This window comes from Falco rusticolus, chromosome 15, assembly GCF_015220075.1.
Source record: "Falco rusticolus isolate bFalRus1 chromosome 15, bFalRus1.pri, whole genome shotgun sequence".
NCBI classification, from domain to species: domain Eukaryota; kingdom Metazoa; phylum Chordata; class Aves; order Falconiformes; family Falconidae; genus Falco; species Falco rusticolus.
The window spans coordinates 19,585,842-19,600,237 of record NC_051201.1 but is presented as its reverse complement, the minus strand read 5'-3'; the positions used below and the strand labels follow the sequence as shown (position 1 = coordinate 19,600,237).

Below are 14,396 nucleotides of genomic sequence, written 5' to 3'. Positions count from 1 at the left end.
AAGGGCAGCTGGCCGAGATGGTGACTGTCCAGGCAATTCTGCTGTTTCAAAGCTGTTTTTTGCCAAAACTTGTTAAGCTGTAAATCGGGATCCTAGCTCTCTTGTCCCAGCTTCTTAGCACAGCCTTTTCCAGATGTGGCTTTGGGAACTGACCCTGTACCAAGAAGTCTTCATTTTCTATGAATGTAATAAATCTATATTGAAACAGGCCACAGACGTAACCCCCAGTTCTGGTGTTGAAATATTTACAGTTCAGAGCTTGTTTGGTGGTGGGTGACTTTCTGTGTAGGTATTTGTATGCCACCCAGTGGAAGGCTTACACCGTAATGTCTAGGAGTGGTCCATGTTTCTCTCTCTTCGTATTTTACAATTGCACTTCAGGGGTGGAGTTCAGGATTTAACCATTCATGGAAACTTAAATCACAAGATCAAAAAATTTACTTGAATTCCAGATCCCAAAAACCTGGAGTATTTTGTGCTCCCCAATGCAGAAGTAGTACAGTAGAATAACAAACCCCATATTCAAGGACTCGCTGGTGATGTGAATGCCATCGGAGACCACAAAACGAGATGGTGCGGTGTAATGGTTTGCTGTTTGTCCAAAAGATTTTCAGACGCAGGAGAAGGAGAGAGAAAAGGATGGTATTTAAATATCGGTTTCTGTTTTATACTAGCAGATTAAATGGATGTTTACGTAGGAAAATATTTCTGTGAAGTGACCTCCTTTATCATAAAGTTTAAACCTGTGTTTTTTCAAAAATTGAAACTTAGAATTATTATACTTATTATAATAACTTTGTCACTTTAATGTTAGAAGGTATACATGTTTATTTACTCACCAGCTTTACCAGGTACTTAGGGAGGTGCTGCAGTGTAAATACTGTAGGACAGAGGCACATCCTGAACTTCCCACAACACTTTCTATGGTTGTCTTCATCTGCCGTGTCTAAAGAAATCCAGCTTCCTTAGCACAGCCTGCACTCCAGACTTCAGCTGTGTGTTATTATTTGGAGCCTGCATAGAAGGCGTAGTCCTGAGAGATAAGTAAGTTTTACTGCTTTGATACTCTCCTTTCTTTTTCTTTTTTGCAGGGAAGGTGTGCTCTTTCCCATCTCACCCCTCCTCACTCTGTTTTTCTTTTTTCTTTTTTTCTTTTCCCTGTAACTTTTACTTCTGGGTGCCTTTTAAATCATGTTTGTATGTAAATTATAAACAATGTTTTGGGTACCTTCTTGTATTTGATTTGATAATTTCTGGCATGGCTCCCTCAGATCTTCCATCCTATATCTTAGTTCCTGCATCTTTCTAGGTGAAAGTGGAAAACGATGTTGTGATAATAAGAATTTTATGATATATAATAAAAAAAAAGTTGTTGAATTGTTGAAATCAGGCTGCAGACACTTCCTATCTGTGTATCAAAAGGAACTCTGATTGTTCACAACTTTCTGTATTTCCTAATCAAGAAAATACATAATATTTAAATGGTATCTTAAACCTGACCTAAACCCCCAAACTTTACTGTCAAAATACTCCTCCGACTAGGAATGTCTCACTGTTCCTCTCCGCAGGTACGGCGACGCAGTGAACAAGAACTTGGTGGTGGGCACCCTTTCGTGGCCCTCGCCATGGGTCATTGTCATAGGCTCCTTCTTCTCCACCTGCGGAGCAGGTCTGCAGAGCCTTACGGGAGCCCCTCGGCTGCTGCAGGCCATAGCAAAGGACAACATCATTCCTTTCCTCTGGGTTCGTACATCTTCAAAATAATACTTCTTTTTTTAAAAAAAAGATTCTGTGTATAGTAACTAGCTGTTTGACTTCATGCCCTTGCAAATCAGATTTATTTTCTCTAGTTTGCCCAGCATTGAAGTGAAGGTCAGTATTTTTTATTTTAATGCTTTGTTTTCTTTTCTTAAAAACTAGGACTATTTTTAAAGGAGTTTGAATAGACACATATGGTCATTTTATGAAGAAGTCTAACATCTAATTCTGTGAAGCATAGAAAACCATTAGAATAATTTTCCTTGCTCTAGAGAAGGAAGTATGTAGGAAAATTACTACTGTATTTTGAAATTTAATTTTTTTTTTTTTAATTATAGCCTTGTGAAATACTTGGAAGATAGGCATAATGTTTCTGTTTCTTTAGATTTTTGGTCATGGAAAAGCAAATGGTGAACCGACATGGGCTCTTCTGCTCACGGCATTAATCGCTGAGCTGGGGATCCTTATTGCTTCACTTGACATGGTGGCTCCGATTCTCTCAATGTAAGAAACAGGCTGGTTGCTGTTTAAGGGGTGAGGGGAAAGAACGATGTTCTTGAGTTCTGCTAATTTGATTGTCTTTCAGAACTGTATCTTCAACCAGTAAAGCAAGTTACTGGAGCCTGAGTTCACATCTATTATTTCTATGAATTCTCTGACTTCAGGCTCTACGTATTAATCTGTTTCTGCTCTGGAATATTCTGTGAATAAACATGTCTTTAGTATATTGTCATTTTGTTTGGGAAAATGTTATTTTTATCACAGACCAAAGATCGTGTTGATGTTGTAGCTAATCTAACTTGATCCAATCAAAAAACTCTTCTGACTGCTTTATACTGATGATTCAGGCTAATAAAAATCATAGGGATAGGCACACATGACAGGCAGATGTATTTTCACTGTAAGTCATTCATGTGATTCAAGTATGTGCCAGAATCTATAAATATGTGTGCTAAAAAGTTTTGTGCCTTTTTTTTGCTTTTGCAGGTTTTTCTTGATGTGTTACCTCTTTGTTAATCTCGCATGTGCAGTGCAAACGCTTCTTAGAACTCCAAACTGGCGGCCGCGATTTAAATACTATCACTGGTAAGCAAAAGGCCAGCATGCTCAACGCCTGGGCTGTTGCCTGTGGGTTTTAGAAGAGCAAGAGCAGCCCTCCCTGTGAGGGCTGTGGGCATCTTTTATTTCTCTGGGTATCTGTTCTAGACAAGAGTACGTTGATGTAATAGTCATAGTGGACCAGACTCAGGTATTTAATGGCTTGAGAGTTTCGTTGCAGCAACAGGGTGCTAAAACTCTTAAGGACTGGTGGGATTCATTGGAAGCTTTACTTTCACTGCCAGTGCAGAATAGACAATATATAGAAAAAAGAGCAAGAGAGTAATTGACTTATTTTTAAGTTTTTTACCCCGCTACTTACTAATATCTGTGTTTTTCTTTGTAGGGCTCTCTCATTTTTAGGCATGAGTATTTGCCTGGCACTGATGTTTATTTCATCTTGGTATTATGCTTTGGTAGCTATGCTTATTGCAGGCATGATTTACAAGTACATTGAATACCAAGGGTAAGTGTTAACTGGATAGAAAAGGGTAGGAAAAGGGTCCTTTTTTTTTTTTTAGCAATTATCTCTAGCCCTTCACATTTGGAGAAGGAACTGTCCAGAGATATTACTTAGAAGGCTTTCCTTTTTAGTTATTTTTTTTCATTGTTTTGCTGTGTCAGTGCTAAACAGCAGCCCCTGAAGTGCTTTGTTGTTAAGCCTCTAAAGGTGTCCGGTGAAATTTGAGTCACTGGAAGCAGAAACCTGGTTAGGAGCTATCCTGCTGTCTTACCACACGCAGTTATTTCGGGCCCAGAACAGCTGAAGGCAGCATTCCAGTGTATCTGGTGCAAAGGTCTGTTCTAGAACAGTCCTTGAGAAGCTGAATCTGCAGGTGAGGTTGCCCAGGGTTGTTAATATCCGACGGAGTCAGGCTGCAGCATGGCTGTATAACTTAATTTTAACAAGTTGGGTATTGAAATACCTGATGTTTGTTTATGCTGGGGAAGCCTTCTCTGTAGTGGAGTGTTGATTACAAATTAAGCACAGAATGGTGGTGGTGGGATATACGTTGGACTGAAACATTTGCATTTTTCTCATGTGATACATGGCAGGTATCACAGACACACATGCACAAATGATAAATACACATGCCATGCGTGCTGTGTATCACATTCTTAAACTTTCTGTATAGCGTGACTGTAAATGTGCAATTAAACACTCATGAAACCACAGTCACAGCTGGCTAAACTGTGTGTCCTTCACAGTGCGGAGAAGGAATGGGGTGATGGCATCCGCGGGCTTTCGCTCAGCGCAGCACGATACGCCTTGCTCAGGCTGGAGGAGGGCCCGCCGCACACAAAGAACTGGAGGTACTGCTTTGGGACTAATAAAATGCACTGTCATGGTTATCTGCTTACGCTGAAGGAGTGAAACTGGACTCCAAACAAGACGCTGTTGGTCTGTGTGAATGAATTTAAATGCCCAGAATATTAAGAAAAACCCAAACAAACAAGTGTTGAGCCTGCGGGAAGCTGCCATGTCACTGCCCCAGCCCTGCTGTGCAGAGCCTGTGTGGCCACACCTGGTGTGTCCTTTGGATCTCTAATCTGACTCTGAACTTGCAAATTCAGAAGTGGAACTTGGGGAAACTGGAGATCTCCAAATCCAGAGGTCCAGAGGCCGTGGTAATTTGCACTGGGGGCCCAAAGAAGTCACTGCTGTCATTCTACAGTTAAAAACAGGAACAGTGGCCAAAATTTTTCCCCTCTGGCTTTGTCTGTTGAGGACAGACCAAGTGGGCAAGAACTCTCCTCTCACTCCCACATCGCACAACTCGTAGGCTCTGAGCAAGAGGACTATGAATCTACCAAAGAAGAGAGTTTTATAAATCCTTTTGCACTGGCTCAACCATAGCTTAAGACAGAAAATAACTTAGTTGATGTGTAGCAATGCCTTAAGGGCATAAGGCAGGTGGGATTTGTGTTTAGATGAGAATGTTTGTGTTCCCCAGTTGTTTGGCCCCGGTATCCAGCTAGATCTGGAAGGACAGCCTTATGGCGTGAACACAGTGTGTGCTCTAATAGTACTTGAGCGAGCCTTGAAAATCAGTCACGGAAATAAAACACTAACGCGAGCCTTTTAAGCTAAGTAAGTACATGAAAGGGTATTATTACTGTCAAAACAATGCAGCAGAATTTCCTCAATGCTTCAAACCTGGTTTGAATCAAGAGAAATAAAATATTAATTAAAACCCCTCTAATTTGTGAGATACAGAAAGAATGTACTGTTTCAGAGTTAATATTCAAGCACAATTAAAGTGATGAGAGATGCTTTTTTCTAGAAGTGTTTTTGTTAAAGCCTTAGTAAAAAATACATTCCCTTTATTATTTCCTCCAGACCTCAGTTGCTGGTGCTTCTGAAACTTGACGAAGATTTGCACGTAAAATACCCTAGACTGTTAACCTTTGCGTCCCAGCTGAAAGCTGGTAAAGGTTTGACTATCATAGGATCAGTGATCCAGGGGAATTTCTTGGAAACTTATGGAGAAGCCCAGGCTGCTGAACAGGTCAGTGTCTTAAACAATTTCCTAAAGTAAAAAGGGGTGAGCGGGCAGATAAGTTTCATAATCAAACGTGGAAAAAAGCCTATCAGAGGCACCTGCGACGTGCAGGACTGATTGAGGAGTACTGCAGCTGTGCAGAAAGGGGCTTGCAAACAAGTTGCAGCTGCCAGTTGCAGCTTTGGGAATACAGTAAGATCAATGCTTGCAACTTGTGTAAACAGCTTTACTGCATAAAACTCTTCATTTATAAGAAATAATTACTACGGAAGTATATATATGCTGATTAACAGACGAAAGAGGACTGTTTAGCTTCCTGAAATACCAAGAAACATTTCAATAACTGTCAGTTATTGCGAACTTAGCAAATGTGCTGTGTCTCTTGCAGTGTGGTGATAAATGTATTACAAAAAGCACTGAAGGACGGTCCTGAAAATTTCTTAGGAAACCATTTCATGTTTCGCACTGTTGAACCATGACATTGTGGCCCTGCTTGCATCTGTACGGTATCAGTGCATGACTGTTACCTTCCCCGGAGGCTTTCTGTACAGGAAAACTGTTATAAAGGGAAAAGTAATTCATGTGTTGACCAAGTTGGTTTAGTTTTTAAACAAATAAAGGTGTTCTTGATAGGTGTGGGAGGTTTGGTGCTTATATTTGTAAGTTGAATATAATAACACAGCATATTACATAGAAATCTGAAACTGAAAATCTGAAGGAAGTTAATGAATCTTGGGTTTAAAAAGGTGAGTGTTTTAGGATTAGAAAACGGAAAGTGAGATAGTAACGCAGATATCACTACTACTATGAGTAAGAGATTATAGCACAAGCCAAGAAACCCTTATCTTAATGTCTTAGAAATAATTGTCTTTTGAAGGGAACTCTGTGTGTTCTAAACAAGTATTGTACGCAATTAGTGGGCATTTTCTCTTCTGTTTTATTAAGGAAGGTAGATGAGCAGAACTTCACTTTGAAATGTGTTTTACCTGTGGACGTGTGAACCAGAAATTTACACTGTAACCACATGGTAGAGGAAAACTAAAGAGTTCCATTTGGTTGTAAGGTTTTTCCTTGCCTGTCTTGCAGACTATTAAGAATATGATGGACATTGAGAAGGTGAAAGGATTTTGTCAAGTAGTTGTAGCCAATAAAGTTCGAGAAGGAATTGCCCACTTGATCCAGTCCTGTGGACTGGGTGGCATGAAACATAATACTGTGGTTTTGGGATGGCCGTATGGCTGGAGGCAAAGCGAAGATCCAAGGTCATGGAAGACGTTTATAGGTGAGCTTTAAAGGTTCTGTGCAATCAAACATTGTGAACTGCGACGTTTATTACACGCATGGTACACACAGGGGATTTTAACAGAATCCTTGTGAAACTGCTTTTGGTTTTTAGTCTGTTTTTACCAGTATTGATTGTGAAGTAGATGATTTCTTGCAAAACTGCTCTGTGTTTGGAATACCACTTCTTGTAGGTAAAAGACCTACGAAAGATCTTCAAAGATTAATCTAGCAGCCAGAGTTCATCTCTGTAATGAATGGTTTACAAATTACAGACTTGAGAGGCGCTGTTTTAATGGCAAACTATAATTTGTTTCCTAAACAGTCTTTCTTTTCACTGGTCCTACCCTATCCGTCTCTCTTCACTACTGGAGCTAACACGCTCCTTGCCTGTATCCCTTTCCTTCCTCTGTGGTGCACTGATTTAACACAGATTAGAGCAGAGCAGGTGCTTTCTCCTCACGCTTAGCTTTGAAGATTGCTGCTTTTATTTCAGGCACAAAATAGGGCTTGTGTAAGTCTGCTTTATCCTGGCTCTGTCATTTGGTCTGATCTGTCTATGCAAGCCTTGCTGTACATGCTTTATGTAAGCAATGACTTTTATGGTTTGCTGGCACTTACTCAGTGAGTAGCTTTTTTCTTCTTTTTTTAAACCGTAGATCACTCTTGCAGAATTGGAAGTAACTGTTTGTTCTCCCCTTTTTGGGTAGGTACCGTTCGGTGCACAACTGCAGCCCATCTGGCTCTGCTGGTTCCCAAAAATGTGTCTTTCTACCCCAGCAACCATGAGCGTTACAATGAAGGCAACATTGATGTGTGGTGGATTGTACATGATGGAGGCATGTTGATGTTGCTTCCTTTTCTTCTCAAACAGCACAAAGTAAGGAGCTAGCCAAAGAATCTCACCCAGCTACTGCTGTGTGCAGTAGTTTAAAGAAACAAGGTCCAGTAATAGAGCCTGTATCGATAAACGAGAGTGGATATATTGATAAGTTTGTTTCATAGAGCAAAATATTACTGGTTCAGATACTGAGAGTTTGCATTCCCTCACCAGGTTTGGAGAAAATGCAAAATGAGAATTTTTACTGTAGCTCAGATGGATGATAACAGCATCCAGATGAAGAAAGACTTGGCTACTTTCCTCTATCAACTCCGAATAGAGGCAGAGGTAGAAGTGGTAGAAATGGTAAGGGATATGAGCCTGTTTTTCACTTTATGATGCAAATGGTGGTATTTGGTTATGACTTGATTGCAAGCACAATGATTTTTTTCTTATTTCTGCAGCACAATAGTGATATCTCAGCATATACTTATGAGAGAACTCTTATGATGGAGCAGAGATCTCAGATGCTGAGGCAAATGAGGCTGACAAAAACAGAGAGGGAAAGGGAGGTATGTCATTTGTGGTTGATTGCTATGGGCTGCTGAGGTGGATGACACAAAGTGCCTTCCTAGTAGCGTTTTATATAGCTGCTGCTTAAATTTAACTCCTGTGTTCTGAAGATGTAAGGAAATACTTTGTGTAGCGTTTTTGTTTCCCAAAATTGCGTGTAGCCATTGAATAGCCTGACTGTACCTGTAAAACCATGCTAGAGATCATTTGTTTTGGGGGAAGACGATGGCGGTATAGGCATTGTGGAAACAATTTGTGTGTTCCCCTTGGTGACGTAAATGATACTCGATAACTTGAGGATGTGAGTCTCAACCCTTTCTTGACCTTTTGCTTTATATGGAATGTCCGGAGTTTGCCTCAATTTATAGTATATCCTGTTTTCTTGCTGAAGATTTCATTCCAGTGTGGATGGTTAGGACACGTAGCTATGAAAGGTGCAGGTGATCTAATTTTTCTGCATGCGTTCGTCCAGCTTGCTTTTGTTGTCAGTTTTGAGTCAGACTCGTCCATTGTTGCAGACCATGTCATGATGTGAGTTAGACTGTCTTTTCTTCCTGTGTAGATACAGGCTTCTGTCAGTCCAAATTCTGCATGGCTTGCACCCATCAAAACTGTTGAGTCCGTTTGGTGTGTAAGATTATCGGCCAGGGCAGATGCCTGGTATCCTGGTGTCAGAGGTGTTCTAAAGGCTATATTAACCATAAAAAATAAAGGGTGCAATGGCACAAAAAGTCTTTCGTTGCTTAAACAGAACCAGAGAACATAAAGTCTTGAGACTTCACCTTGTCATTCATGTGCCCTCTAGGCTCAGCTGGTAAAGGACAGACATTCAATAGCACGTCTGGAGAGCCTCTACTCAGATGAAGAAGATGAGGGGGACTCAGTTCCTGAGAACATCCAGATGACCTGGACAAAAGAGAAATGTGACGCTGAGAAGCGGAACCGAGGCAGTGCTGTGGGAAGCTTTAGAGATCTCATCAGCATTAAGCCGTGAGTCTTGCCTAAATCAACAGCTCGCACCTCCTGGCTCTCTAGATGCGCTGTGCTTTTGTTACCCTTTGTCTCCTGATCATTGGTTTAAACTTGCACCGTAAACATTGAGACCCAACTACTGAAAAGACAGCAGTTAGCCTCCTGAGAAATCTCTGACCAATTAAATGTGGCACACGTCCCTTGATATTTTACTTGGTATAGTCCAATTCTAAATTGGAGCTGTTAAATCCTGTTACAACTTTCCTCCTGTCTCCCAAATACCTCAACAAAACACACAATTAAAAACCAGTCTGATAACTTCACTGATCTAATCAGAACTTTAAAGAAGACCAGTAATTTCACTATCTAATGTGCAGTGTGGATGTTTAACACAGCAAGGAAGAAGCGGTGGAGATAGTGAAGAATGGTTGTGAGTAGAATATGTGTGTGGTAAAACCCTCGAAGATGGGCTTGTTGTTGAAGGAGCGCTGACATGTAACAATAGTCTTAGTATTACCACGTGTGTGCCCCTCGAATAGCTAGAAGTAAAGGTCCGTTTTAGCTTTGTATAAAAATGTGTGACTCTCCTGTGACCTACTGTAATCTACTACGTCTTACACGAAGAATTCACTCAGTTGGTTTTGCATACTTGGCAAAGTTCCGGATTTTTCTTCCTAATAAAACAGTGAGAATTCAAATCTGTTTTAGGCTGAATCATACTGTAGAAATTCTGATGAATTTGGTGTTAACTACCTCTACTTTTTCCTCTTCCATGCTTTCAGAGAGTGGGAAAACTTGTAAGTTTGTTATTTAACTTAGAAGTACATTAAGATGGTTGAGAGGGAAGACTTCATTTTCTCAACTAAAAGCAGGAAAATTATACGTAATTATGGAAGAAAAAGAGTCAAGAGTTGAGCAGTCTTAGTAATGTTTTTAAAAGCAGCAGGATTTGCCACTTAAGCTTGAAGTGTCATTATAAATAGCAAGTAACAAAATACGAGAGTTGTCCTGACAAGAACTAAGTCAGGATAGAGGCGGTTGCAGGTCTGAACCTATTTTCTTGAGCAGAGCGTGACGCAGGAAGCGGGATACATCACCCGTTTAGAGGAGCTCTCGTTCCACAACACTGCTGTGATGTTTTTTCTGGCAGTTTCTGAACACTAACCAAACCCTTTCCTTATAGCCTACACCTTCAAGTTGCTGGGGAGATGCCAATTTTAAATGTCACTTTAGAGAATACCAAACCTTCAGTTTTTCAATTCTTTTTCCAAAACTCTACGTAGATAATAACAGTATATTGTTTCTGGGGCTGGTGTCTTCCTTACTTCCTGTAAACATAATCTGGCCTCTGTGTTGTCCCTGGCTTGCTGAAGCTGACGTAGTGAAGACAGAGGGTGTTCTGGCTCTGAATTAAATAAGAACGTGAAATAACAGAGAGGCAATTCCCAGTGAGTAAATTGCGCTGTTAGTATAATAAACATTATTCTTACTGTTGCATCTTCTATTTTCTGTCTATATAAAAGACTTCTTTGCAAACCTAAATGTTTGGAAGACCAGTGAGGGTTACTAAAGACTTTCACTCAAAACATGTAAAGCTGAATTAACAAATCTATAAGTTCATATTAGATTTGTTTCCACTAATATTTGTTTTTTAATATATTAATACAAAGGAACCAAAACCCCTGTAAGTTGAAGAAGATCCTCAAAGCTGCAAATATAATCTCCCTTTGATTAGGTCTATTTCTGTGTTGGTTTTCCTTTTTATGTTACCAAAATAATGGTTGATTTCCTGTAGGAAGGAAACATTCCCTGGCTCATAATCCCCAAAGGAAACTTTCCAGTTCTGTTCCTGCATGAATTGATGTTACTTTGTGATAAGAGATTCTGAATAATTAGTCCTGTTACCTCTCTCAGCCTGGATTCTTAAGGAGTGGAAGCTTACAGGATCATACTGCATCTATTCCTTCTCTCCCATAACTTTTGAACCAAGTGGCTACTCAAATTTGAAAGCATGATTGAGATTTTAAAGATATTTGGGTTATAAGTGTTTCCTGTAATAGCCTGGCAGAGTGGTTGATTAGTGTCCAACTGAAGGAAAGATTAAAATCCTTGTTATAGACCAGAAAGGCCCCAGAAGCAGGGATACATCCAGGCGTTTGTAGGCTGCGTTCCAGCCCACAAACGTGTAGGCAACCAGGCTTTCTCTGGAGATGTCAGCTGCTGTTCAACACAAAAAGACAAGCGCACCCGTGGGAGGCGTGGACTGAGCGCAGCGGTGCCGCTGCCCCGCTTGGTTCCGATGGGTCTCGGGCAGTTCTTCGGTGCTGAGTCCGGAGCAGTGCGTGGTCTGTGCAGCCGTAGGGGTGAGGGGATCTGGAGAGGGCTGCCCAAAGGCAAGGCTCTGCAGCCACGGGTGTCCGCAGTCAAAGAGCATGTCCCCTTGTGCAGATGTGGTTTAACCTCTTATGCAAGACTTTTATAAAATGCGCTTCTTGAAGAGCAATGTAACTTGGGAAACTGGAGACTTGGCTCCAGGGATTTTAAACCGATGGACTTAGCCGTACCTGAAGAATGCTGTGAAATCTCTTCTGTATCTTCATTGTTAAGTTTGAAAAAAATTACTGCGTGCTGAGCTGACATTTAACAGGGTATTTAGGAGATGTAAGGTATGCTTTTAAGGGCATTTTTATTAAGGGCCTATTTAATAATGCAGTTTTCAGAGGCGTGTTTCTAACAGTAAGTCTGAATGTGCTTCTTCTGCAGGAACCAGTCTAATGTCCGAAGGATGCACACAGCAGTGAAGCTAAATGAAGTTATTGTAAATAGATCCCATGATGCCAGACTTGTTCTCCTCAACATGCCTGGTCCTCCAAAGAATACTGATGGAGATGAAAACTGTATCCTTTCAGGCAAGGCCTGGTCCACCTGGCAGAGCATGTTTAATCTGTGCTTTTGACTTCATTTTGCCGCAAATGCTGTGACGCAGCGTCCGCTGAGCGGAGGGTACTGTCTTGTGCCTGTTATGTAGTAATTGCTGAAAGAGAAAGTTGCCGCTGGTTGCTCTGGAAGCCTTGGAGGTTTGAATTGAGTCGTGTCTAAATCCTTACTTCTTTTATTTATTTATTAAATTAAATTTATTGCTTTAATTCTCGATAGCGGATGTAGCAGATGTTTAAGAAGGCGTTGGCAGCAGCCAGCGCTCCGGGCAGAGCAGTGTCTGAACTCAAGCGAGGAGGAAGGTCCTGAAGGAGAGGGCTTATCTCGGGTGTAGCTCACACGGCAGAATTTGGGAGCTTAGCTCCAAGTGCAGTGCTCTGGTAAGATAAAAATTCAAACCCGCGGTATTTGGGCACCGCGGAGGGGTACTTGCACTGTGCCCCTAAGCAAGCAGAGCTGTGATCTGGTGAGCCGGCTGGCGCTGCGGTTCTCTGTCACAGCCACCCTTCAGCCTTGGTTTGTACCGTTAAGTTAGCAAGCCTTTCACTGCCCTGTGCCAAAGAAAATGTATGTCACAGGTCACAAATCACAGACTAAATGATGGGTTTCTCCTAAATCTGTGTAGTAGTAGTAGTAGTAGTAGTAACAGCTGTTTCACAGTGGTGTGCTGGCCAAAGGATAAAATCGTTCCTCTTGGCGTAAGGGGGCTTCAACCACAGCTACTACAGCTCAGGAGAGTTGAGGTTGTGGATGGGGGTGCTTATTCCTCCACCCTTCCCTGCAGAGGCTGAGCCGCTGTGCCTGAAAGCTGCTCGGTATCCGTGGAGCGTAGCAGGGAGGGAGTGTGACTGTGTAACTGGTGCCACCAGCACCACTAACGGGCTCAGCTTTGGGCAGGTTCGTTTTGGAGCCAGCTGAGGCAGGCTTTGGCTGACACAGGGGCAGCCCCGGCCTCATCTCACAGAGGATGCCTCTGCAGCCTCCCCACTACCAAAACCTTGCCGCGTGAAGCCAGTACGGAAGCTAATGGCTGTGTATTTTGGGTTGCCTATTTCTTTTGTCCTTGACTTTACTGAAACAGACATGGAGTTTCTTGAAGTCTTGACTGAGGGTCTGGAGAGAGTATTACTTGTTAGAGGAGGCGGCAGAGAAGTCATCACCATTTACTCCTGATTTAGTACAAGCTTCTAGCACTGGTCTACATTTACCTTCTTGGCGATAACGGACATTCCAGTTTTAAATGGAGAAGAAAAAAAGGTTTTTTTGCCTAACTTTCTCCTCATCCAGTCCTATTCATAGTCTTTCCATTTGCAACATACATATCTTTTGGGATTGCAGTATTGTTACACCATCCAATTAGCAACATAAGTTAATTGTGAAGCTGCCACATTATTTTCTGCTTTGGTACTCCAGCATTTGTGCATGTAGTTTAAACACTAAACCTATTTTTAGTCAGCACTGCTATGTGCAGTATTTTTAGTAACTGTATGTAAAGTTAGGACATGAAAGCCAGTTACTGTAAAAAGATTTTAAAAGCTTTTTATATTAGGTTTGGGGGATAGAATTACATTATATAGCAGCTAGTTTCTGCTAAAGTTCAGCTATAAAGCATTTTCTAAGAGCACACTAAAACGTAAGAGAGGACTGAAAAAACTTTGTTTTTCTGGGTTTATTTCCAGAACTAAACTCTCAGTATTGGATAAGAATTTATACTTTTAATACATTTATTGATAGAGATTTAAATAAATTATGTTGATATAGTTGAAATTATGTATGTAGCTTGCTACAAATTGTGTTGCTTCTGAGACTTGAGGTTCTGTGAGGCCAGATCCCTATTTATTTTTGTATTTATTTGTCAGAAATATTGGATATGCAGATGCAGACTGTTTAGGATAACAGAGATCTCACAATAAATTTTGAGTTATCAGTGGATTGAAGGACCAGTCCTGTGCAGTTCTTCCATGCTTTAAATTTCTTGCAGACCATCCATCAAAGTACATTGAGCATGCTGGAGTCCCGTGTGTAGAGCCAGGTGCTATGCTGCACGCACAGCGATGGGATTGCACTTGCACAAGTACAGGGGACCTGCTGCTTCATTGTATGCTTTATGCCCTTAGAGGAAAAAGAAGAAAAGAAGACCCATATTAACCAATAAGTCTCTGGAGATTTTTTTCAAGCCCATTAAGTTGTACTTTATGTACAGAACATTCGTATTTTTTCAATAAAATGTTGCATACACTTTGAACCTATTTTCTGTTCTGTGTGCTGTGGTGAAGTAGCTAGGAAACCCCATCTGTCCTTCCCTGCACAGCACTGCTGTGGTCAGAGTTCAGCATGACCAGTAGATCCACCTCAGCATCAGCATCACCGGTAGATCCACTGCATGAGGGGAAGGTGGTGGGGACCTGTCGGTGCAAGTACCGCATGGTGGAGGTGCCAGCTTGGCCTTAAAG

At 41.3% G+C, this 14,396-nt stretch overlaps 1 protein-coding gene across 10 annotated transcripts in view; it reads left to right on the top strand.

Annotated features, from left to right (window-relative positions):
• Positions 1-14,188, top strand: part of SLC12A4 (solute carrier family 12 member 4) — a 61,393-nt gene extending 47,205 nt beyond the window's left edge. For 7 of the 10 annotated variants that reach the window (XM_037409036.1, XM_037409044.1, XM_037409040.1 and 4 more), the window contains 15 exons: positions 987-1,044; positions 1,569-1,743; positions 2,144-2,262; positions 2,746-2,844; positions 3,203-3,322; positions 4,066-4,170; positions 5,198-5,366; positions 6,447-6,642; positions 7,352-7,521; positions 7,696-7,827; positions 7,926-8,033; positions 8,840-9,024; positions 9,789-9,803; positions 11,770-11,903; positions 13,025-14,188. In XM_037409036.1, coding sequence (XP_037264933.1) covers positions 987-1,044; positions 1,569-1,743; positions 2,144-2,262; positions 2,746-2,844; positions 3,203-3,322; positions 4,066-4,170; positions 5,198-5,366; positions 6,447-6,642; positions 7,352-7,521; positions 7,696-7,827; positions 7,926-8,033; positions 8,840-9,024; positions 9,789-9,803; positions 11,770-11,903; positions 13,025-13,116 — 1,877 coding nt within the window. In that variant the 3' untranslated portion in view covers positions 13,117-14,188. The remainder of the gene's footprint in view (positions 1-986; positions 1,045-1,568; positions 1,744-2,143; positions 2,263-2,745; positions 2,845-3,202; positions 3,323-4,065; positions 4,171-5,197; positions 5,367-6,446; positions 6,643-7,351; positions 7,522-7,695; positions 7,828-7,925; positions 8,034-8,839; positions 9,025-9,788; positions 9,804-11,769; positions 11,904-13,024) is intronic. The other 3 variants (XM_037409043.1, XM_037409038.1, XR_005107665.1) reach the window with 2 other exon arrangements.
• Positions 14,189-14,396: the final 208 nt, after the last annotated feature.